Source organism: Narcine bancroftii, chromosome 5 (assembly GCF_036971445.1).
Source record: "Narcine bancroftii isolate sNarBan1 chromosome 5, sNarBan1.hap1, whole genome shotgun sequence".
Classification (NCBI taxonomy): Eukaryota; Metazoa; Chordata; class Chondrichthyes; order Torpediniformes; family Narcinidae; genus Narcine; species Narcine bancroftii.
The window spans coordinates 161,088,110-161,114,597 of record NC_091473.1 but is presented as its reverse complement, the minus strand read 5'-3'; the positions used below and the strand labels follow the sequence as shown (position 1 = coordinate 161,114,597).

At 42.9% G+C, this 26,488-nt stretch overlaps 1 protein-coding gene across 1 annotated transcript in view; it reads right to left on the bottom strand.

The window, feature by feature from the left end:
- Window positions 1–26,488, bottom strand: part of usp19 (ubiquitin specific peptidase 19) — a 214,086-nt gene that overhangs the window by 166,596 nt on the left and 21,002 nt on the right. Inside the window, exons 2-3 of the mRNA XM_069942399.1 lie at window positions 24,050–24,343; window positions 20,921–20,965 (exon numbers count right to left, since the gene is read on the bottom strand). Coding sequence (XP_069798500.1) covers window positions 20,921–20,965; window positions 24,050–24,188 — 184 coding nt within the window. The 5' untranslated portion in view covers window positions 24,189–24,343. The remainder of the gene's footprint in view (window positions 1–20,920; window positions 20,966–24,049; window positions 24,344–26,488) is intronic.

Sequence of the window (26,488 nt, the reverse complement as noted above, 5' to 3'; positions counted from 1 at the left end):
TTTTCCCTTTCTTCTCTTTTCCTCAGGCTTTCCACTCCTTTCCCTCTTCAGTCACAGAGCTATATCCTTTGCCCCGTTTTCTGGTGTTCCCCCCTTCCCTTTTGCACTGATTACCTCTTACCTGTGCTCCTCCCCCCACCACTTTTTTCAAACACCTATATTTGCTCATACCTTGATGAAGAGCACAAGCCAGAAATGTTGGTTATGCACTTTTTCAGGTTTTTTTATAAAAGGTGTCCAAGAGGTGAATGCACATATCATGTTCAATATTTCTAAAGCCAAACTAAAGTCTACAATGTAATCGATTGGGTGATGTTTCCCATTGCATCACCAACCTTGTACATTTTACAGGTCAAACAATTCCAAGCCGATTTTCTATCAAAGGTCTGAAACCTGAAACACACTATTTTTCAGGCAATGGTTTAATATCTGCATACTATTTCTTGAATTTCATTTTTTGCATGTTTCATGGTATTTTCCTGCTTCTATATATCAAGAACAAATGAAATCATGCATATTTTATATTTGGCATTTTGATCAATGGTGTTTTGTTCATGGCACAAGTAGAAAGAAATTAGTAGGAAACAAAACCTGCAGGTGATGGAATTTTGAGCAAACAAAGAGAAGCTGGAAACTCAACCTACTAGGCTGTATGACAAATGCAGCAGATTTCAAGCAAGAGATCAGAATCAGGACTTATTGTCAAGAACAAGTCATGAAATTCATTGTTTTGTGGCAGCATCATAGAGCAAACATTCATATTATAACCATCTTACATTACTATAAAAAATAAATATAACAGTGCACAAAAGGCCGTGTCTTTGGTTCATTGATTATTCAGGGATCTGGTGGCAGCGGGGAAGAAGCTGTCCTTGTGCCGTTGAGTGCTCGTCTTTACGCTCCTGTACCTTTTCCTGATGGCAGCAGAGTGAAGAGGGCATGACCTGGGTGGTGGTGGGGTTTTTGAGGATAGAGGCTGCTTTTTTTCCCCATTTCAATCTTTTTATTGGTTTTTATAATAAATACAGTACAATGAAGAAAAGGGAACAAAACTGAAAATACAACACATGTTTATACATCGAGATAAAACTTCAAACAGTATAAACACAGTCCCCCCACCACTCCACTGAACTGGGTGAAGAAAAAAAATTCAAAAATTTATATTTTATATAAACCCACCTAACCATTAAAAAAGAAAACTCACCAAACAAATCAAAATCTGAGCAGCTAATCCTGAGGGTTACATATATTTTGTAGTTTTGGATTCATACCATGAATCAAAAAACACAAAGGTAAGACTATATCTCATCTGGAAACATTTACATCAAATGAAAATAAGACACAAGAGGTCAACATGTATCTTCAATTTTCACTGATGAATCAAATACATGATATCTAATTTTTTTTCTAAACTTAAATGACACAATATGACGTAGTCTTTCCATAACGTATATGTGTGAGAATCATAAGGTAGTGATCATGGGAGATTTTAACTTCCTTCACATTGATTGGGATACCCATACAGTTAGAGGGCTGGATGGGCTAGAGTTCGTTAAATGTGTTCAAGATTGTTTTCTAAATCAATTAGTAGAAGAACCGACTCGGGACGGTGTAATACTAGATCTCCTGTTAGGGAATGAGCTAGGTCAGGTATCGGACATTAATATTGGAGAACAAATTGGGTCTAGTGATCATAACTCTGTTAGTTTTCGGGTAGTTTCAGGGAAGAGCAAGGAGCGGCCTAAAGTTGAGTTTCTGGATTGGAGAAGAGCAAATTTCAAAGGAATAAGAAGGGATTTGGGGATTATTGAGTGGGACAGGATATTTTCAGGTAAGGATAAAAATGAAAAATGGAGGATATTCAAAAAAGAAATTTTGCAGGTACAGAGTAGATATGTCCCAGTGAGGATCAAAGGAAAGGCTGGAAGTCATAGGGAGGCTTGGTTTTCGAGGAATATTGGAAATTTGGATAGGAGAAAAAGGGAGGTGTACAAGAGGAATAAAGAGCAGGGAGCTGAGAGTTTGAAGTAGGACTACAAGGAGTGTAGAAGGAATCTTAAGAAAGAAATTAGAAAGGCCAAAAAAAGGCATGAAGAGGCTTTGGCAGACAGTAAAAATAAATCCAAAGGGTTTCTATAGGTACATTAAAAGTAAAAGATTAGTGAGGGATAAAATTGGACCCCTTGTAGATAGCGAAGGTAGACTGAGTGAGAAGTCAGAGGAAATGGGGGAAATTTTGAATGATTTCTTTCCCTCGGTATTCACTAGGGAAAAAAATATTGAACCAGTTGAAGTAAAGAAAAATAGTGGGGAGTTCATGAAGCTTATAAGGATAACCAAGGAGGTAGTGATGGCTGTGTTGAAAAAGATAAAGGTGGATAAATCTCCGGGACTGGACAAAATATTCCCAAGGACACTCAGGGAGGCTTGTGGACAGATAGTGGGGCCATTAACAGAGATATTTAGGATGTCACTGGTCATGGGGGTAGTGCCAAATGATTGGAGGGTGGCGCATGTGGTTCCGCTGTTTAAGAAAGGGTCCAAATGTAAACCTGGGAATTATAGGCCCGTGAGTCTGACGTCTGTGGTGGGTAAGTTGATGGAAAGTGTTCTGTCGGATGGTATTTACAAATATTTGGAGGTACAAGAATTGATATGGAGTAATCAGCATGGTTTTGTCAGGGGTAGATCATGCTTGACAAACCTGATTGAGTTTTTCGAGGGGGTTACAAAAAAGGTTAATGAAGGGAAAGCCATCGATGTTGTCTATTTAGACTTTAGTAAAGCTTTTGACAAAGTTCCCCACAGGAGGTTAGGAAAAAAGGTGGAGACATTAGGTATAAATAAGGAGGTAGTGAAATGGATTCAGCAATGGTTGGATGGGAGGTGTCAGAGAGTAGTGATAGAAAATTGTTTGTCCAATTGGAGGCCGGTGACTAGTGGAGTTCCTCAGGGATCAGTCCTGGGTCCACTATTGTTTGTTATATATATTAACGATCTGGAAGTAGGGGTGGAGAATTGGATAAGCAAGTTTGCGGATGATACAAAGACTGGTGGTGTTGTGGACAGTGAGGAAGATTACCATAGATTAAAAGGTGATTTAGGAAGGCTGGAGGTGTGGGCTGAGAAATGGCTGATGGAATTTAATACAGATAAGTGTGAGGTGTTACATTTTGGAAAGGCAAATCTAAATAGGTCATATGCATTAAATGATAGGCTACTGAGATGTGCAGAGCAACAAAGGGATTTAGGAGTTGTGGTAAATAGTATCCTCAAGGCTGATACTCAGGTAGATGGTGTGGTGAAGAAGGCATTTGGAATGTTGGCCTTCATAAATCGGAGTATTGAATTCAAGAGTAGGGAGGTTATGATGAAATTGTACAAGGCATTAGTGAGGCCAAATTTGGAGTACTGTGTACAGTTTTGGTCACCAAATTATAGGAAAGATATAAACAAAATAGAGAGAGTGCAGAGAAGGTTCACGAGAATGTTGACAGGATTTCAGGGTCTGAGTTACAGGGAAAGGTTGTGCAGACTGGGGCTTTTTACTCTGGAGTGTAGAAGATTGAGGGGGGACTTGATAGAGGTGTTTAAGATTTTAAAAGGGACAGACAGAATAAATGTAGATAGGCTTTTTCAATTAAGAGTGGGGGAGATTCAAATTAGAGGGCATGGCTTAAGATTGAAGGGGGAAAATTATAAGGGGAACATGAGGGGAAATTTCTTTACACAAAGGGTGGTGGGGATGTGGAATGAGCTTCCGGCAGACGTGGTCGAGGCGGGATCATTGGTTACATTTAAGGATAGACTGGATAGTTACATGGAGAGGAGAGGATTGGATGGGTATGGACCTGGTGCTGGTCAGTGTGACTAGGAGGGTGGGAATTTGTTACGGCATGGAGTAGTAGGGCCGAACTGGCCTGTTCTGTGCTGTAAGTGGTTATATGGTTATTTGAATATGATGACTTTTCTATCCAACAATGTAGAGAAGGCCATAACTCGCTGTGCATGTACAGAAAAACTCTTATGTCTGGTTCAATAACCCCAGAAAGGGCAGTTTTTGGATTGGGAGAAGCTGTATTTTTAAGACACCACCTCATGTCGATGTCCTCAATAGAGTGAGATCTGGTGCCTGTGATATTGCAGGCAGTTAAAAACCCTCTGGAGTTTATTCTTGTCCTGAGAGTTGGTGTCTCCATGCAACCAGCCAGAATGTTCTCCACAGTACACCTGAGAGGTTTACAACAGCTTTCAGTGACATACCAAATCTCCTCAGACACCTCACAAAGTATAACTACTGGCAAGCCTTCGTTGTGATTGCATCAACAGGGAGGCTCCAGGACAGATCCTCTGAGATATTGACACCCAGATTTGATCTGCCTTAGCCCGTTGAAGAGCTAATGAATGTTGGAACTAGGTTATTTGCAGAAAAGAGAGCAATATTTCCTAATCAAAGGAAAATAGGATTAAAAAAAAAACACAGGACAGGAATTGTTTCAATTTTCAAAATATTAATGTTGAGAATAGATATCGAATCATTGAATGCAAGCTACGCAGCACAGAAATAGACCTTTCAGACCAACTTACCCAGCCAGGCTAATCCCATTTACCTGAATGGCTCATATACCTTCAAAACTGTCTAAATTTCTCAAATGTAAATCAAGATTCAATTTATTATCATAGTAATAAAACAGTATCACATTACATGAAATTTTTTTGCCTGCTGTAAGGGAGACAGATTCGTCACTAGTAGGAATTGCCCAAGCACCTCTTACAGTCAGAGAAGGCAAAAGAAAGTCCGCCCCAGAGTCAGACTGTCGTAGATTCGCCTCCAGTGCTTCTCTAGTCCCTGCAGCCGCACAGCGTCCAGTCCAAACCACTGGCAAACCCGAATTCCAGATCCTAACATCTAACGAGGTTAGGAACCCTTTAGCGCCTCCTCGCATCCCAATTCCGATACCTGGTACCCCTCCAGCTAGTTCGAGCCAGTCTCCAGCCTCAGTAGGTTCCTCGCTTTGAGATGCCAGCAGCCTGGCTCGTGCACTGGTCCCTCAGCCACAGAGCCCCCTCACTGGTCCGCCACCTTGGTCACCGTCTCTATGGTCATATCCTCTGCTTCTCCTTCTCCAATGGTGCGTTATCTTCCCATCCTCTGGTGCCCTGCTCCAGACCTGCTTCCCCAGAGTATGCAGTCCCTCATGGCTGCTGCCAATTAATAGGCCCCTCCATCTTGGGCGCAGAACTGCGGTTGCGGGATTTCAACTCAAACCACCGTCAGATCCCTCAACAGGCCACCCAAAACCCATGCAGAGTCGACAACAGTCAACTGGGTGGTTGGACCCCGTGGGAGTACTGCATCTCCGCTCCCTCACTCCTCACAGGTCCACACCAGTGATCCACTATCTTTAACTCTGCAAACTTGTGTTTGATGTTGCATACTATTGACCCGAGTTTGTACATAAAAACCTCACTGTATCCCATTACATGTGACATTAAGCTATTACTGAACACGCTAAATTGAACTACAATCGTTGTCTCAAGCCTGAGTCCTTCAAGGATGCTGAGAGGTCCACTGAGTTCCTACCACATTTCTGCATTTTTACTACAATCACAGTTTGCCATCCTTCGCGTTTAAGTAGACTAAACTAAAAGTGGAAAGAGGAATAGTTTCCTGTCTAGGAACTTTCATCACTGCTGTTCTTAATAAATTGGGCTTTCATTCATCAAACATTTATAGCACAGTACAGACTCTTTGGGCCCACAAAGTTCTGTTGATGATGGGGTGATTTGATTAAGGCTTCTAAAATTTTGAAAGGAATTTACAAATCAACATTTGGGTAGTCTACAAAGGAATTTGAGATGAGGTGCTTTATTACATGTTGTATTTTTAACAAAGAAAATAAACAACAAGATCTGGCCATTTGACTAAAAAAATACATCCTGGTAATTCTATTCCACATAAACCTAGCATTATTTCACTGCACTCTCTACATTTCCTTTGTTTCCTTTCATCTATTGATCAAGTTACACCTCAAGCGCCTTTGTTCAAGTTCTGCAGTCTACCCATTCTCTTGGTGAAGGAGTTTCATCCAAATTCTTACAATACTTATCATCTTACATCAATCTGCTCGTCTTCCAGACTACATTTACTCTACTGAATGGAAAAAAAAGTCACATCTTAACAATCTGCATTGTTTTGATCTTCTACATGGAAACCAGAAGTAAACACGAATGAGAAATGCTGGAGATTCTGGTTTCAGGTGTGGAGTAGTCCCAAAACCACAAGAAACATTTATAGTTCTTACACAGCCACCACAATAATTTCCCATCGATAATTTTCATACTTACCTTCTGGGATGGCTGTTCTCACAGGAAGGACGGTTACACTAAATAAATGAGTTGCGGTAATTTCGAAGGCTCAACGTGGGTCGATGTCGACAGTGACAGACACCCTGCATGTGACATACAGCGTCAATGTCATCCTATTCATTTAGCTCATTGTTGCTGACCGCCTGCAGTTCAGTTTAGACTGCAGGGAGTCCGCAATTAAGTCTAGGGCTGCCACAGGAAAAATTTTGGAACGGGAGTGAGTCGTTCATTTCCATTCCGAACTTTTTACACTGCCTGTGTTGCAGGAATTTTGTGAAAGTTTCCCGTTATCCAACGGCTGTGTAAAAACCAGAAATGACAGCCAGACAGCTCAATATTAAATATCAGTGAAACACAGAAGTCTACAGAAGCTGTGAGTATAGCAAAAACACAAAAGTGCTTTAGGAACTCAGCAGGTCTCACAGCATCCATAGGCGATGTAGTTCATGCTGTTCAAATACCCCAATTAACCTACAACCCCTGTACATTTTCAGAGGGTGAGAGGAAACCCATGCAGACACAGGGAGAACGTACTAATTCCTCGCAGACAACGATGGATTCAAATTCAGGGTGTTGAAACTTTAAGAGCGTTGTGCTAACCTTGCCATCCTCCGACTTGTGCTGGTCCCACAATTTCACCTCCCCGGCCATCCCTTTTAATCATGGCTTCAGTTCCAAAAAACTATTCCATTATTCCAGCTGCAGTATTCAGGTGGCCTGGCCTGCTTTGAACACTAATTTCCCCCCACCACCACCAACAAAGTAAACGCTTTGAACCCCACAAGACACTTAGCCAAGAGCATTAAGGGAATGCAGGGGCTAGGACATGTGGTAGCTTGCCTCACAGTGAACTGCCACCTCAATCCCATGATTTAACTATGAGTTTTTTAATTGCAGCAACTTTAATATACGCTATCAGACCTGGAGTTACTAAAGCAGCTGGCACCAGACTTGCCCTCCAATGGATACTCTGTAAAAGATTTAAAATGTACCCTATTCCAATTAAAGGGCCTTGAAGGGGTCTTGTATTGTTATCGTATTGTAGTGTTATTTTTCATCATCACTACCTCCCTGAGTTGAGAATGGGTAAATTTTGCGCCTGGTATTTTACTTGTAGCTATTTTTCAGGCTCCGATGTTTGAGCCCCAAGCCCTTCTTCAAGGTATGATAAAAAAGCAGGCAGATGTCGAAAATTAAAAGGCTGGGGAGAAGGGAAGAAATGGGCAGGGGGGGCAAGTCACGTGATGCTGAGGAAGGAGAGAAAAACCGGAGCTCCAGGAAAAATAAAGTGAATTGAGGAATAGCAGCCAAAAAAGACCTTAGAACTTAAAAAAGAGAATACTGAAAGCTGAGGAGTACCACAAGAATAGGAAAGAAAGAAAAAAGATCACTTTAAATGTTTTGAGAGCGAGATAAAGGGAGCGAATCTGGAGAAAGAATACCAACCGGGGCAATGGAGGAAACCGTTAATTTCCTGAGCTTTAACGACAATGGTGAAGAGGTGGCACATGTTTAATAGATGCAAGAATAAGAGGCAGACTAATTACAGTAATTCCAAAAAAGGATAAGGATCCATTAAAGCTGTCCTCCTAATAGTCCAATCTCACTTCTAAACACGGATTATAAAATTATAATCAAAGCTCTGGCAAATAGATTAGCTCAGTATCTGCCAAAGCTAATAAATCCAGATCAGGTGGGGTTTGTTCAGGTAAGGCAATTGGCAGACAACACAAGTAGGTTACTTATATAATACATCTGGCACAGTCAAGGGCAGGCCCAAGTATAGCTATGGCACTGGGCACTGAAAAAGCCTTTGATAAACTACAGTGGGACTTCTTGATTTAAGTGTTGGAAAAATTTGGTTGTTCCAACCATTTGTAAAATGGATCAAAGCACTACATCATAAACCTAAGGCCAAGGTTGTTACCAATGGGCAAATATCTCAAGCTTTCCCACTGACTAAGTCTAGCAGGCAGGGCTGTCTGCTGTATCCATATTAGCCATTGAACCGTTAGATGAAGCCATTCACCAGAATCCAGGCATTAAGGGATTTAGAGTGAGCCAGGAAGAACACAAAATCAACTTATTTGAGGATTATGTGTTAATATATTTGACAGAAACGGCAGGGTCATCGGCCAGGTTACAGACCATACTGGAGGATTATGGTAAAATCTCAGGATACAAAAACAATTATGATAAGAGTGAAATGATGCCACTAACAAAGGAATTATAAGGAATACTAACAAGAGGGTAAGTTCAAGTGGCCACCAAAGGAGTTTAAGTATCTGGAGATAAGGGTGGACAAAAATCTACAAAATTTATATAAACTGAATGACTTCCCCCTACTTAGGATGATTAAGGAGGATCTACACAGATGGACAAACCTGCCCATAATCTTGATGGGTAGGGTCAACTGCATTATAATGAATGGGATGCCAAGGCTACATTTCCTTTTTCAATCTTTGCTCATGCCATTGCCCCAGACCTTCTTTAAGACACTTTAACAGATGTGTCAGACAGTTTCTTTGGAGGAATAAGGTAGTCAGAATCTCCATGGAGAAATTGTCTTGGGATTACAGTCTGGGAGGAATGAGGTTCCAAGAATTTAAAAAATATTATTGGGCAGCCCAGTCGAGGTTTATTGTATCATTCTTTAAGGAAGGTGGTATAACCTCCTGGCCACAAATTGCCCTACACACAGTAGGGGAGAAGATAGGAGGAGAAATTATAGGTCTAGCAGGCAGGGATATTAAATTAATAACCCAAAAAACAGACAGCCCTATCTTAAAGCACATAATTCAAACGTGGCAAAAGATAAACCAGATTATTGGATTAAAAGTAGGGCTGTCCTGCAAAACACCCCTAACCCAGAATAAATTAATTCCTATGACCATGGGTAATAAGATCCTGGACACCTGGTGCCAGAAAGGATCAGGTATATCAAGGACTGCATGAGAAGGGGCAGCTCATGTCATTCAAACAATTAAAAAATAAATCTGACCTATCAAATAAGACCTTCTTCTGCTATCTTCAGTTAAGATCTTTTTTGAGGGACAAGTTAGGCCCAACAATGACCCTGCCATTGTGTAGTGACATGTTTGCTCTAATTTGAAAGGGGATCACATGTAAATTCATCTCGTCTATATATTTCCTATTCCAAAGCGAGAGCCCAAAACTGGGTCTCCATAAATTGAAGCAAAGATGGGAGTCAGATCTGGGAACAACAATTCATGAGTGATGCTGGTCTGACTTCTGTCAGGACAGCATGACGACAGTTATTAACGCCAATATAGGCCAGTGCAATACAATTTCTTGCACCAGCTATACCTTACACCACAAAAATTGCATAGGGTTAAATCAGAAATCTCAGAATTGTGTTTTAGATGTGGCAAAGAGACAGGAACCTTGATGCATTCAACCTGGCCATGCAGCAAGGTGAGACCCTTCTAGGTAGAACTGGAGGATGTTCTGGAAAAAATTACAGGGGTGGAGTGCCCACAGGATCCAGCACTGTTCCAGTTGGGGGATATTATGGATGGGTCCGAGGTTGTCCAAACACCAAATTCAATTTGTAAAAGATGCCTTAGCGGGGGGCAGGAAATGCACAATAGTCACTCAGAAATCTTACTCTCAGCTAAGCATAAAGCGAAGGAACACGAAGGTGTGGAGCTGCGTTCCCCAGGAGAAAATTACCTATAACTTGAGAGGGAGTCATGACACATCCGATAAGGTGTGGCAGCCATACTTGCGATTAACCCTCCCAATGTCTCTCTCACAAGGAAATAGTTTACAACAGGTCCACATAATAGGCTCACACAACCCCAAGAATGTTAAGAATAAGGAAGTAAATTAAAGTCCTAGCCATCACCCCTCTCCTTTTTTTTAAGCTGTTTTGTATTGTTATCACAAGTAATTGTTCCGTCTTTCTTTGTTAATGTTGGGCTAAGAGGGGAAATGAAAGATGAGTGGGTGGGTGGGGGGGGGGGAGGGGAGAAGAAGGGAAGGGTGGGGAAATAAGTGTTCAATATAAACAGATTTGTAAAAGGGGACGAGTGATCCCCTGTGATATATGTAAAATTTGAGCCTGATATATGTAAAATTACAATTAAAATTCTTTTTAAAAAAAAATGGGCGGGGGTGGAGCAGGCCAACAGATAAAAGATTCCAGGCACCTGAATAAAACATCAACCAAGTAATAATTAACACACATGTTGCTAATATATGCTGAGTGTGGTTTATAGAATGTTAAATTCTCCCCTAGTTAAATCGTCCAGGCCACAAGGAAATACATTTCCCACATTGGTCATCTGTCGATGAACAGTTAAAGAGCACAGAAAGAGGCTTTTTGATCCAATTCATCAATGCCCAACAAAGCTAGCTAACAAATTGGGTCATATCATCACTCTACACATTGACAGTGACCTAGAACAATGATCCTCCTCTATGCATTTCACCCAGTCAAAATAAATTCAAACCTACCATTAGACTTGCTTAAAAATTGCTGAAAGATGGTGGCGCATCCTAATAACATGGATGTTTCCACTATGAATGCTGCTGCTGCAAAACACTGAATTTCATAACTCCTGATTCGGATTACATTCCAAAATACAAAATACCACATCACCAGCTCATTCCCAAAGAGTATAGTTTTATCATCATATCCATCGGTTAGCTGCACGCCAAGCCGTTTCAAGGGATGGAGGGCGAGGCAGGTAAAGAATAAAGAGGAGAGGTTGTTTCCTCATTGACCATTAGTCTAATCAGTGCAATGGACTGATCATGGAAAAGGAGACAAAATTCATTCACCAGTTCCAAGCAACATTTGCAGAGTAGATTTCAAGGTCTTTCAAGAATAGTCAGTGGATGGCTTAAAGACAGCAGGGAAACTCCCAACCCCAACACCCTACCACCTCCTCCCAACAAGGTGCCATTCACCAGCTGCATTGAGAAATACTTAGCTTCTAAAACAAAACACAAAATTATTTTATTAAGATACTTGCATTAAAACACATTTGAATTAAATTACTGCATCAAGGAGGTTATTTTACATGCAGGGTAACTAAAAGAGTGCCATTTTAATTTATTAGTTTCACCCTTTGCCTCAATTATTTAAAATTTAATGAACTGGAGAAGAGGTCAAAGTCTAAAGGTATTTAATTTTTTCCATATGAAAATAGATGGGAGAGAATGCTGCAATGATGATAAGTATCTTTATATATTTTAATGTTGTTTGTTTTAGAAGCTAAATGCACTCTGCAACGGAATTACAAAGAGCAATTAGCAGCACCAAAGGTAGAAATGATCAGTTAACATTTTGGGTTGGGATCCTTTATTGAGGCCAAAATAGGAAGGGGTGATATGAAGAGGAAAGGAAGGGGAGGGAATGGATGAGCTAATAGATAATTGGGTATTGGAGAGAAGGAGGGCAAGGTGGAGATACATGTTGAGAAAGAGACTACAGTAAGGGGTGGAGGGGAAATTAGAAAAACCACAACAGTAGTCGAGATGGAACCAGTGGCACCAGGTAGAGGTAGGCTCACCAAAAAGTAGAAAACAAAATCAATGTTCACACTGTTGGGTTTAAGGCTGTCAAGGAGGAATTCGATGTGTTATTCCTCAAGTTTATGGTTGACCACACCCCAAAAGTTAAAAAAATGGGATCCAACATTATCAAATAGATGTTTTCGCTGGAAGAAGGAAATGGGAACAACAGTACATGCAATTTGGGCATGTGAGAAAGTGAAAAAGTTTTGGGAAGATCTAAATCAGATATTAAATAAAATCACAAAAAAATAATATACCAAAAAATCCAGAAATCTTTCTTCTAAGTAATATAAGTAGTAAGGAATTAGGCCTCAAACTGGATGAAGCGCAAAAAATATTTATTATGATAGCCTGAGCAGTAGCAAAAAAATGCATAATGTCAACTTGGAAAATGGAAGGGAGCCTGAGAATACAGCAATGGTACATTGAAATGAATAAATGTATTCTATTGGAAAAAAAAACATACAATTTAAAAAATAAAGTCACATTATTTGAACAAATTTGGGAACCGTACATGGAACATAACAGAGAGGGCTTGCCTCGGACCTCCACCCCCTAAAATGATAAGACGACAAAACGACTCGATCCAGTGTGTAAAAGTAAATCACACATTTTTCTTGTTTATTTTTCATTGTGTGATGACATTGTTTAATGGTTTTATTGTATTGTATATGTTGAATATTTATTGGTTTTGGAGGGGGGTGGGAAGGGGAGAGAGAAGGTAGGGGGGAAAAAAGAAAATGCCACTGTGTATATTTAATGAGAAACGTTTGTATATATTTTGGATGATATGCTTCACAGAATGAAAAATAAAAAATTATTTTAAAGAAGTTTATGGTTGACCATAAGTTTATGGATGAGGCAGATAACAAACATGTCTGTGTGGGAATGAGGATGGGAATTGAAATGGTTGGCTATTGGGAGTTCAAGCTTAGACCCATAGGAAGCACAGAGGTTTTGTAAATTTTAAATTTAAACATTCACCACCATAACAGGCTTTTTCGGCCCACAAGCCTGAGCCACCCAATTGACCAACAACCCCCGGTATGGTTTGAATGATGGGAGGAAATCAAAGTACCTGGAGCAAACCCACAGACACAAAAGAGTCCTTACAGGCATCGCCAGATTCAAATACCAGCTGCTGGTGCTGCAGCAGCATGGCGCTAACTGTGCCATCCCCAAAGCAGGCACTCAATTTGTGTTGATCTCACCAATATTGAGCCGGCCACAGAGTACATTGAATGCAGTAGATTAGTTGGTTGATGTGCATGTGAAGGCTCATCCATGCTGACCTCTAATGAATAACTAATGAAACACTCAAGCCTGAAACTTTTAAGACAAAAACTTCTACAGGTGTACACTGGAGAGCATTCTGCCTGGTTGCATCACTCCCTAGCATGAAGGTGCCAATGCTCAGGACAAGAAAAAACTCCAGAGAGCTGTTAATTCATCCTGCAACATCATGGGCACCTGACTTCACTGCATTGGGGACAAGAGGCGGTGTCTTAAGAAAGCTGTCTCAATCCTCAAGGATCCCCACCACCCAGGCCACATCATCTTCATCTGCTACCACCAGAAAAAGGTACAAGAGCCTGAAGATGAGCACTTAGCAGCACAAGGACAGCTTCTTCCCCACTGCCATCAGATCCCTGAATGAACAATGAACCAAAGTCACTGCCTTACATTGACTTTTTCTTTCATTTAAAAAAATGTTTGCACTGTGATGCTGCCACAAAACAACAAATTTCGTGACACGTTTTTGACTAAATTCTGAATTATCTCTGCTATGTAACTGTTCGATCTTCTGAGTTTCTCCACAATTGTTTTCACTTCAATCATGGTGTCAGCAGGGCATGGCTATACGAAGGACTCAGACTTGTTTTGGTTGAGCTCTCCATGAAGAGTATCAAAAAGACTTAAAATCTCAAAATCAATATTTTTTTTTCCACCAAATTGAATAAAGCAAGTACCAAGAGACCAAGGCAGCAGAAAACAAAAGCCGAGGAAGTTTCTACTCAGCCAGGAATATTGAGCGAAAGCCTGAAAGGGAGCAATGTAAGAATGGCCTTGGGATCAGCAGACCCCAGCTGAGCTGGGGCGTCAGGACAAGAACTAAATATTATCTAGTGAAAATGGAAAATGTGTGCAACCAATTTGCAGGCGTTGAAACTGTAATGAGAGATAGGACTGAAATTCAAGAAATCGTTGAAGACAATGCAAAGAATGACCCAAGAAAAAAATAGACTTGGTAAATATAAAAGATAAGCTAAAAAGCTATGGAAAAAGATGCAAAGTAATGGGAGTCGGACAAGCATGGTCATTATGGGCCCAGAGGACCCCAAAACTCAGCAGCAATAGAAATTCACCAAGACAAATGGTTAAACAAAAGTTGGTTTTAATTATCTTTAAACATGAAAACAGGATCAAATTTTAACCTATTACTATTAACCCCTTCTAATTCTAAGCACACGTGTATGTAAATTCAGAAAAGTTCTTTGATTCACAATCCAATCTCATTTCTCATTCCTCAAGTTCACTGGTTGCAAGCAATTCTTATACTGTTCTTACACAGAATTTAATATTTATGAATTCCACTAGGCTTAGGAAGGTTTTCAGAGAGAGGCTTGTTGCACACCCACAACTGATTCCTTGCGATCCGCCACTTCAGTGTCTTGCCGAAGAAACTTCCCCATCAAGGTTTTCCAGATGATCACCTCTTTCTTTCAGGTCACAACAGAGCTCCTTTTTGTTTCTCTTATTCCAAGTGAAACATTAGGCAGTCAGTCGTCTCCTCTTGTATGGACCACTAGGGCTTTGACCAGGTTGATCCAAGAACTCACAATCTGTCTTCAAAATAGGGTTTTTCCACAAGTTTGCCAGCTTGTCCTGTTCCTGCTGCTGCTGAACTGCAGAACTGAATTCTCTCTCTCACTCAGATAAAAGCACATGACCCTCTTTGAACAGCCAACTGCAGTCAGACAGACTGAGACTCTGGACCTAATCTTCCGAGTTTGTTCATAAGTTGCTTTCCAAAACAATAATCCATTACTCCTTCTCTTTGGCTTGGCTTTGCGGACGAAGATTTATGGAGGGGTAATGTCCACGTCAGCTGCAGGCTTGTTTGTGTCTGACAAGTCCGATGCGGGACAGGCAGACATGGTTTCAGCGGTTGCAAGGGAAAATGGTTGGTTGGGTTTGGGTGTTGGGTTTTTCCTCCTTTGTCTTTTGTCAGTGAGGTGGGCTCTGCGGTCTTCTTCAAAGGAGGTTGCTGCCCGCCGAACTGTGAGGCGCCAAGATGCACGGTTTGAGGCGATATCAGCCCACTGGCGGTGGTCAATGTGGCAGGCACCAAAAGATTTCTTTAGCCAGTCCTTGTACCTCTTCTTTGGTGCACCTCTATTTCGGTGGCCAGTGGAGAGCTCGCCGCATAACACGATCTTGGGAAGGCGATGGTCCACCATTCTGGAGACGTGACCTACCCAACGTAGTTGGATCTTCAGCAGCGTGGATTCGATGCTGTCGGCCTCTGCCATCTTGAGTACTTCGATGTTGGTGATGAAGTCGCTCCAATGAATGTTGAGAATCCATTACTTATATAAATTACTTATAGGCATTCTTCAAAGTTGGGGGGCTTTCAAAGACCTTGGGGGGCTTTCAAAGACCTTGGGGGGCTTTCAAAGACCTTGGGGGGCTTTCAAAGACCTTGGGGGGCTTTCAAAGACCTTGGGGGGCTTTCAAAGACCTTGGGGGGCTTTCAAAGACCTTGGGGGGCTTTCAAAGACCTTGGGGGGCTTTCAAAGACCTTGGGGGGCTTTCAAAGACCTTGGGGGGCTTTCAAAGACCTTGGGGGGCTTTCAAAGACCTTGGGGGGCTTTCAAAGACCTTGGGGGGCTTTCAAAGACCTTGGGGGGCTTTCAAAGACCTTGGGGGGCTTTCAAAGACCTTGGGGGGCTTTCAAAGACCTTGGGGGGCTTTCAAAGACCTTGGGGGGCTTTCAAAGACCTTGGGGGGCTTTCAAAGACCTTGGGGGGCTTTCAAAGACCTTGGGGGGCTTTCAAAGACCTTGGGGGGCTTTCAAAGACCTTGGGGGGCTTTCAAAGACCTTGGGGGGCTTTCAAAGACCTTGGGGGGCTTTCAAAGACCTTGGGGGGCTTTCAAAGACCTTGGGGGGCTTTCAAAGACCTTGGGGGGCTTTCAAAGACCTTGGGGGGCTTTCAAAGACCTTGGGGGGCTTTCAAAGACCTTGGGGGGCTTTCAAAGACCTTGGGGGGCTTTCAAAGACCTTGGGGGGCTTTCAAAGACCTTGGGGGGCTTTCAAAGACCTTGGGGGGCTTTCAAAGACCTTGGGGGGCTTTCAAAGACCTTGGGGGGCTTTCAAAGACCTTGGGGGGCTTTCAAAGACCTTGGGGGGCTTTCAAAGACCTTGGGGGGCTTTCAAAGACCTTGGGGGGCTTTCAAAGACCTTGGGGGGCTTTCAAAGACCTTGGGGGGCTTTCAAAGACCTTGGGGGGCTTTCAAAGACCTTGGGGGGCTTTCAAAGACCTTGGGGGGCTTTCAAAGACCTTGGGGGGCTTTCAAAGACCTTGGGGGGCTTTCAAAGACCTTGGGGGGCTTTCAAAGACCTTGGGGGGCTTTCAAAGACCTTGGGGGGCTTTCAAAGACCTTGGGGGGCTTTCAAAGACCTTGGGGGGCTTTCAAAGACCTTGGGGGGCTTTCAAAGACCTTGGGGGGCTTTCAAAGACCTTGGGGGGCTTTCAAAGACCTTGGGGGGCTTTCAAAGACCTTGGGGGGCTTTCAAAGACCTTGGGGGGCTTTCAAAGACCTTGGGGGGCTTTCAAAGACCTTGGGGGGCTTTCAAAGACCTTGGGGGGCTTTCAAAGACCTTGGGGGGCTTTCAAAGACCTTGGGGGGCTTTCAAAGACCTTGGGGGGCTTTCAAAGACCTTGGGGGGCTTTCAAAGACCTTGGGGGGCTTTCAAAGACCTTGGGGGGCTTTCAAAGACCTTGGGGGGCTTTCAAAGACCTTGGGGGGCTTTCAAAGACCTTGGGGGGCTTTCAAAGACCTTGGGGGGCTTTCAAAGACCTTGGGGGGCTTTCAAAGACCTTGGGGGGCTTTCAAAGACCTTGGGGGGCTTTCAAAGACCTTGGGGGGCTTTCAAAGACCTTGGGGGGCTTTCAAAGACCTTGGGGGGCTTTCAAAGACCTTGGGGGGCTTTCAAAGACCTTGGGGGGCTTTCAAAGACCTTGGGGGGCTTTCAAAGACCTTGGGGGGCTTTCAAAGACCTTGGGGGGCTTTCAAAGACCTTGGGGGGCTTTCAAAGACCTTGGGGGGCTTTCAAAGACCTTGGGGGGCTTTCAAAGACCTTGGGGGGCTTTCAAAGACCTTGGGGGGCTTTCAAAGACCTTGGGGGGCTTTCAAAGACCTTGGGGGGCTTTCAAAGACCTTGGGGGGCTTTCAAAGACCTTGGGGGGCTTTCAAAGACCTTGGGGGGCTTTCAAAGACCTTGGGGGGCTTTCAAAGACCTTGGGGGGCTTTCAAAGACCTTGGGGGGCTTTCAAAGACCTTGGGGGGCTTTCAAAGACCTTGGGGGGCTTTCAAAGACCTTGGGGGGCTTTCAAAGACCTTGGGGGGCTTTCAAAGACCTTGGGGGGCTTTCAAAGACCTTGGGGGGCTTTCAAAGACCTTGGGGGGCTTTCAAAGACCTTGGGGGGCTTTCAAAGACCTTGGGGGGCTTTCAAAGACCTTGGGGGGCTTTCAAAGACCTTGGGGGGCTTTCAAAGACCTTGGGGGGCTTTCAAAGACCTTGGGGGGCTTTCAAAGACCTTGGGGGGCTTTCAAAGACCTTGGGGGGCTTTCAAAGACCTTGGGGGGCTTTCAAAGACCTTGGGGGGCTTTCAAAGACCTTGGGGGGCTTTCAAAGACCTTGGGGGGCTTTCAAAGACCTTGGGGGGCTTTCAAAGACCTTGGGGGGCTTTCAAAGACCTTGGGGGGCTTTCAAAGACCTTGGGGGGCTTTCAAAGACCTTGGGGGGCTTTCAAAGACCTTGGGGGGCTTTCAAAGACCTTGGGGGGCTTTCAAAGACCTTGGGGGGCTTTCAAAGACCTTGGGGGGCTTTCAAAGACCTTGGGGGGCTTTCAAAGACCTTGGGGGGCTTTCAAAGACCTTGGGGGGCTTTCAAAGACCTTGGGGGGCTTTCAAAGACCTTGGGGGGCTTTCAAAGACCTTGGGGGGCTTTCAAAGACCTTGGGGGGCTTTCAAAGACCTTGGGGGGCTTTCAAAGACCTTGGGGGGCTTTCAAAGACCTTGGGGGGCTTTCAAAGACCTTGGGGGGCTTTCAAAGACCTTGGGGGGCTTTCAAAGACCTTGGGGGGCTTTCAAAGACCTTGGGGGGCTTTCAAAGACCTTGGGGGGCTTTCAAAGACCTTGGGGGGCTTTCAAAGACCTTGGGGGGCTTTCAAAGACCTTGGGGGGCTTTCAAAGACCTTGGGGGGCTTTCAAAGACCTTGGGGGGCTTTCAAAGACCTTGGGGGGCTTTCAAAGACCTTGGGGGGCTTTCAAAGACCTTGGGGGGCTTTCAAAGACCTTGGGGGGCTTTCAAAGACCTTGGGGGGCTTTCAAAGACCTTGGGGGGCTTTCAAAGACCTTGGGGGGCTTTCAAAGACCTTGGGGGGCTTTCAAAGACCTTGGGGGGCTTTCAAAGACCTTGGGGGGCTTTCAAAGACCTTGGGGGGCTTTCAAAGACCTTGGGGGGCTTTCAAAGACCTTGGGGGGCTTTCAAAGACCTTGGGGGGCTTTCAAAGACCTTGGGGGGCTTTCAAAGACCTTGGGGGGCTTTCAAAGACCTTGGGGGGCTTTCAAAGACCTTGGGGGGCTTTCAAAGACCTTGGGGGGCTTTCAAAGACCTTGGGGGGCTTTCAAAGACCTTGGGGGGCTTTCAAAGACCTTGGGGGGCTTTCAAAGACCTTGGGGGGCTTTCAAAGACCTTGGGGGGCTTTCAAAGACCTTGGGGGGCTTTCAAAGACCTTGGGGGGCTTTCAAAGACCTTGGGGGGCTTTCAAAGACCTTGGGGGGCTTTCAAAGACCTTGGGGGGCTTTCAAAGACCTTGGGGGGCTTTCAAAGACCTTGGGGGGCTTTCAAAGACCTTGGGGGGCTTTCAAAGACCTTGGGGGGCTTTCAAAGACCTTGGGGGGCTTTCAAAGACCTTGGGGGGCTTTCAAAGACCTTGGGGGGCTTTCAAAGACCTTGGGGGGCTTTCAAAGACCTTGGGGGGCTTTCAAAGACCTTGGGGGGCTTTCAAAGACCTTGGGGGGCTTTCAAAGACCTTGGGGGGCTTTCAAAGACCTTGGGGTGCTTTCAAAGACCTTGGGGGGCTTTCAAAGACCTTGGGGGGCTTTCAAAGACCTTGGGGTGCTTTCAAAGACCTTGGGGTGCTTTCAAAGACCTTGGGGTGCTTTCAAAGACCTTGGGGTGCTTTCAAAGACCTTGGGGTGCTTTCAAAGACCTTGGGGTGCTTTCAAAGACCTTGGGGTGCTTTCAAAGACCTTGGGGTGCTTTCAAAGACCTTGGGGTGCTTTCAAAGACCTTGGGGTGCTTTCAAAGACCTTGGGGTGCTTTCAAAGACCTTGGGGTGCTTTCAAAGACCTTGGGGTGCTTTCAAAGACCTTGGGGTGCTTTCAAAGACCTTGGGGTGCTTTCAAAGACCTTGGGGTGCTTTCAAAGACCTTGGGGTGCTTTCAAAGACCTTGGGGTGCTTTCAAAGACCTTGGGGTGCTTTCAAAGACCTTGGGGTGCTTTCAAAGACCTTGGGGTGCTTTCAAAGACCTTGGGGTGCTTTCAAAGACCTTGGGGTGCTTTCAAAGACCTTGGGGTGCTTTCAAAGACTTTGGGGTGCTTTCAAAGACCTTGGGGTGCTTTCAAAGACTTTGGGGTGCTTTCAAAGACTTTGGGGTGCTTTCAAAGACTTTGGGGTGCTTTCAAAGACTTTGGGGTGCTTTCAAAGACTTTGGGGTACTTTCAAAGACCTTGGGGTGCTTTCAAAGACTTTGGGGTGCTTTCAAAGACTTTGGGGTGTTCCTGGGAGAACCTGACAGCCTAAAAATGGGGGTTAATCTATACGCCTGATATAACATAAATCCATTAAAATGAGGCTAAGGGGGAGGTGGGGGGGTCTACCTATCTGCCAGTCGACTTATACATCGTAATATACAGTATGTCTGACCTGGCTGAATCCTTGATAAAATTACAAACAATATTAGAAAAATATGGAAGAGTGTCAGGTTATAAAATAAATATGGACAAGATTGATATGATGCCAATGACAAATTTTGATTATGAAAGATATCAAAAAGGTAGTAGATTTAAATGGAAAATGTATGAAATCAAATATTTATAAATTTAATTACACTCCTCTTATCAAAGAGATTTACAGAAATGAAAAGACCTCTTGATTGCTTTAGTGAGAAGATGAAAGCATGAAATCAGTTAACCATGAAAAAATACATACAAGCACAGAAATGAAAATTTCAGAAAGAATTGTTGAACTCTATGCAACTTTAGTTATTATATTCAATAATTCAACATAAAATTTTCACAACTAATCCAAAATGTGCAGTAGTCCAAATCAACACCTCAAGTGGCTTCAGTAAGGCAATTAGCCTGTAATAGTCAGAAATGTACCACAGTTGCAGAGAACTGTGAAACTCCCAAGTGCAAGGGCAGAATCTGTAAATGGAATGCCAATCGATTTTCAGAGATTGTGGACACAAGCATAGGGTAGATACTAGGACCATTTTTTTTTCCTCATGAATCAGTCTAGAGCTGAGTTCTGATAAAAGTGGGCATTATTCCAAGTTACTTTTAATGATATTAAATAAATCAGAAATACAGTCTGAAGCAATTGACCAGTTGTATTTTAGACAAAATTCTTGCAGGGTCACAAAATAGTCATTAAATGTTTATTTGCAAACTTTTACTTGTGTTAAAGTATAGGCAAGCTCTGACACTTACCATCACTACCTATACTTTGCAATGCCTCTTGATTGCTTGGTAAACCTGACAGTCAAAAACAAACAGAAAAAGATTCAGTGAAAGTCTGACTTTTCTACTCCCCACACATCTTGTCCAATCAACTGAAGGGTTCTAAAAGACTTGTCAGGTATCCATCTATACCTGAACATGCATGCCTGGTGTTTCACAAGCATGACTATTTAAAGGACCATCCCCCAAGACACCCTGCCTTCACTGCATGAGTGGCAGCCAAGGTGCCAAGAATAATCAGTGTCTGTGATCAGTGAAGACATTCCTTTTAAATGATGGGTGGGAAGAAAATGAAATTAACCATTTTAGAATCACCAATCATTTTCACATGAAAGATTCCCATCCACAAATAGTTCAAGCAACATTCAAAGATTAATTCAAATACATCAACTGATTCTCTAGATGAGGGTTTTCAGCAACAAGGTTAAACTGAAGCTGTTAACTTTCCACCACAGATACAACAAGATTTAATAGATGTGTATGACATCATTGTAGTTTAGAACAGTACCTTCAAGAACAGGGCCTTCAATTGGATGAGCAGTTAAGAGCTTTGCCCATTGGTGGATGGTTCAAGAACCAGGTATAAATAAATAAATAAATAAATAGCTTTTTTTCTCTCTCTCTCTCGTAAATAAGACTGGATGGATGAACCCTGCAGGGGAGTGCTGAGACTTCATTGAACATGGGCAAGTTTGCCCCACTCAACTAGCAATGCTCCTCAAAGCACATGCATTCTTTTGCTGTCGCCACTTACATAGAGGTGAGATGGGGTTGTCAGCATGAGGAACATGCTCCAAGGGCCTGACAAGGACACTTGTGTGGAGGTGAGATGGGTTGTCAGTGCGATGAAGGTGGTAAAGTTTCTATAAAGTTGTGTTGGAATGAAATGGCAGCGCCAGGATGAAGAGCCAGCGATGTAATTTATCGCAATTTTTGCACCAATAATGCTGGCGCAAAAGAACAAATTTCACGACACGCTTTTGTGACAAAAAAATTCTGATTCCACATCTTTACAAAAAAAATACACAATAACAGAAGAAAATAGGAGCAAAGTTCCAGGTTGCTATCACTTGATTCCCATGTGTCTTATTTTTAAATCTTGCTTAGTGGTAGGGGTTTCGATTTGTAAGGTTTTTTGTTTTGGATTTTCTTTCTTTTGATTTTGATAACAGATAATTGTTTTGTTCAAATGCAAATAATCTAAATATTGACAAAATTATTGAGAAGGAAAGAATTATAAACTTTTTAAAAATAATTTTTATAACTTTCTTGAAAAGAATTTATAAGTTCATCTTTTCTTTCTTTCCCCTTTGAGTTGGAATTTTTTGATGTTATGCTTTGATAGTAACATTACCAATGTTCTTTATATTTTTGGAATGTGTTCAAATACTTTAATCATGTTGCACATTCCATAATTGTATTATTCAATTGTTTATACTTTAAATATTAATAAAAATATTTCAAAAAGAAAATAGGAGCAAGACAAAACTCCTTTCAAGCCTTCCACACTGTTTAATAGATAGCAAATGCTGCACAACTGTTTAAAAAAAGGATGCAGACAAAATACAGGTAACTATACACTAGTTAGCTTAATGTCTATAGTTAGGAAACTCTTGAAATTGTTATTAAGAAGTAGTGAGACATCTGGATAGAAATTGTTCCATCAGGTAAGCACAGCATGGATTCAGGGAGGATCCTGTTTGACAAATTTATTGGAGTTCTTTGAGGACATAACAAGCGCAATGGTTAGAGGGAAACAGATGGATGCTTTATATAATAAAATTCCTTATTATCCAGCATTCAATCAACCAGAAACTCAAACAACCATGAAAAAAATAAATTTTTACCAAGTAAGAATAAATAAAGTTTTAAATAAAAATGTGTAAGTAAAATGTTCTCCAAAGCAACACACCACCCTGTGGGAGGAAATATTCAGCCAGCAGAGCGCCCAGGTTGTGCCCCACTTGTAGCAGCTGTTTGAATAAAGTTACAATGAAGTTGTGTTTGAATAAAATGGCAGCCAGGATGAAGAGCCAGTCGATGCAGCTTGCTGCTGGGGCTACTCTCCCAAAGTGTTGCCCGATCCCTACTGGTAAGAGTATTTACCTTTATTAGTATTTTATTGAGTATATTAGCAAGGATTATCTATAAACTTTGGGAAAGGGGGGGGGGGGCTTGGGTTAATTATAATGGTGGCACAATTAGCGCAGCAGTTAGTGCAACACCGTTACAGTGCACTTGAATAGGGTTAAAATTTAAAGAAAAGTGCGGCGAGGGCATGAGTCAGGTTACACTGAAGATCTGAATAGGACCCTGGCATGAAGGGGAGTTGCGTGGCACCGAGGGCCTGACTGGGTCATTAGCATGGAGGTGAGTCAGATTGCGCCAAGGGTTTGACTGGGACACCAGGATGAAGAGCCAGCCAATGCCGCTTGCTGCTTGGGTGACACTCCCAAAGTGCCTCCTAATCCCTATCCTGTAAGAGTCTATATCTTTATTAGCATTAGTAGCAAAGTTCTCTCTAAACTTGGGGGAGGGGTGGTTAATTATGATGGTGGCATGGTTAGCGTAGCAGATGGTGCAACATTGTTACAGCGCCAGCATCTGGATTAAGCTATTGTTTACATTGGAACAGAATACAGTAATGCATTAGTTTTTAAAATCTTGTCCTCAGTTTTGCTTCAAACTCCATAACATCCAAAATTTTTGCTTCCCTTCAGTTTCAGCCTCTTCATAATTCTGGTTTACATTACCTGTTCTTTGGTGGTTCTACCTTCCCGTAACAAGGCCCTCAGCTGCTCCACTTCTTCCTTTAGAAATGCACCTGTGTAACCCAAATTTTTTGTGCAACCTGACTTAACATCTTCACATGTGGCTTTGTTAGATTTTGCTCAATTGGCTGTTCTCTGAAAGATCCTAGGAGGTTTTCTACAATAAGAAAATGCCATTTATAAATGGGAATTGTAGCTACATTTTGATCATTTAAACAGGGCAGAGGTGTGGTTTTGGATGGTGGAGGGCATGCTTCCTACACTCCTTTACAAGGGGGAAAACAGTGCTAAAGCCGGTTTCAACCACCATTGGGTACTTATCTCTTACCTTTCCTTGCCTCGCTGTCATCAGGAATTTTCCCATCCTTGTTCTCTTGATTGACTTTATCCTTTAGCTTTTTCTTGTTTGTGGCCTCCTCCCGATTCCGTCCCAATCTCCTCCTTCCATTCTCAGCTGTGCTGGCCATTTTCAGCCACTTGGCTAACAGAGGAGCTTTGCTTGCGTCACTGATGGGATCTGGCTCAGGGTTTCGTCGTTTTTTTCCTGGCCCGGCTATTTTGGCGGCTCTGAACAGATGAGCTCTCAGACAACGAAAGACTGGCCAGAATGTCCAGAGTCAGGCTGCAACAAAAGCCAAAGAGCACACTGGTCATCAATTGCTAAATCAAGAAATATTTCTTTCAGCAGCCAGCAGAAGTCCCAGACATCAAAATTGTAACACAAACTGTTTCTTAGCGTATAACAAGCTGTTTTGCATTTATAATCAGTACCAGCCAAGCAACTGAGGATTCATAATCCATGAATTTTGACTGACACACCTAGGGCAGGATGAAAGACCATTTTTGCCAAGCGGTTAAAGCCAGTAGTTCTAAACCTTTTTCTTTGCACTCACATACCACTTTAAGTAGTCCCTATGCCATAAGTGCTCTGTGATTAAAAAGGGATTACTTAAGGTGGATATGTGGGTGGAGAAAAAGTTTGAAAACCACTGTTTGTCATACCTAATTGACTTGTTATATGTAGTGTCATAAGTCCAAAGGAAATGGGCCAATTACAATTTTTCTCAAGCAAAATATTTCAGTAACAACTGGGTCTAGAACAGTGATTCATCCTTTCCTTCCCACCCACATCCCATCTTAAGTAATCCCTTACTTATCACAGAGCACCAATGCCATAAGGATTACTTAATGTGGTATGAGTAGAAAGAAAAAGGTTGAGAACCACTGGGTTAAATCAAAGCTCATCTTGGTGTATACATGTAATCCCGTCAATATTTCTAAGAGCATTGGAGTTCTTGCTGATGACCTGTTCCAATATTTACGCCCCCAACCAACATCACAAAAAAAAATGCAGATCTTGCCATTACGACTGCTAATGCCACGCAAGTCTTATACTGTCTCTACTTTATGCTTTGGAAAGACCCAAGATTGTAGTCTCTTTGAAAGTACAACTTGATGACCTTGTGTAACAGCATCTATAATCATTTGATGCAAGAAATAGAAATCACATAAAGAGAATACGAGACGACACAGTGATATCGTGCTGTCTTCACGAATGATCCACATGGATGCTCCCAATCCCAAGAAGTTTTCCATCTCCTAGCAAGAACTCAACTCGAGCACAAATTTAAATAGTACATTCATTTAAACTCTACCAAATGTGTCTCACAAGTAATACAGCAAAAGCCAGTTTGCATATCAAAAGCTTAAAACTCAACAAAATGTACCTCTTGAATCAAAGCGTACCAACAACCATCTTGAAATCAATTCCTACATCAACAAGTGAAACACAAGCATTTGCAGAAGCTGTGACTGTGGTGAAAACACAGAAAGGCTGAAGAACCTCAGCAGGTCTCGCAGCATCCATTGGAAGTAAAGATGTATAACTGACATTTCAGCTGGAGAAGGGGTGGGGGAAGCTAACAGAAATTAGAGAAGTCATTTAATGCCATCAGTTGGAGGTTGGACGGAATAGGAGGTGTTGCTTCTCCAATTTGCAGGTAATCTCAGTCTGGCAGTTCATGGACAGACATGTTGGCATGGGAATGGACGAGGAACTGGGTGGCCACTGCGAGATCCCCTTTATCTAGAACACAGGATGTTAAATTTAGTCATTATGCGACAATAGCATACTGCCTGGTGCTGGAATAATCACTATATTTTTACAAATCAACTGTGAACACATCTTCTTTCTTTGGCTTGGCTTCGCGGACGAAGATTTATGGAGGGGGTAAATGTCCACGTCAGCTGCAGGCTCGTTTGTGGCTGACAAGTCCGATGTGGGACAGGCAGACACGGTTGCAGCGGTTGCATGGGGAAAATTGGTTGGTTGGGGTTGGGTGTTGGGTTTTTCCTCCTTTGCCTTTTGTCAGTGAGGTGGGCTCTGCGGTCTTCTTCAAAGGAGGTTGCTGCCCGCCAAACTGTGAGGCGCCAAGATGCACGGTTTGAGGCGATATCAGCCCACTGGCGGTGGTCAATGTGGCAGGCACCAAGAGATTTCTTTAGGCAGTCCTTGTACCTTTTCTTTGGTGCACCTCTGTCACGGTGGCCAGTGGAGAGCTCGCCATATAACACGATCTTGGGAAGGCAATGGTCCTCCATTCTGGAGACGTGACCCACCAAGCGCAGCTGGATCTTCAGCAGCGTGGACTCGATGCTGTCGACCTCTGCCATCTCGAGTACTTCGACGTTAGGGATGAAACCGCTCCAATGAATGTTGAGGATGGAGCGGAGACAACGCTGGTGGAAGCGTTCTAGGAGCCGTAGG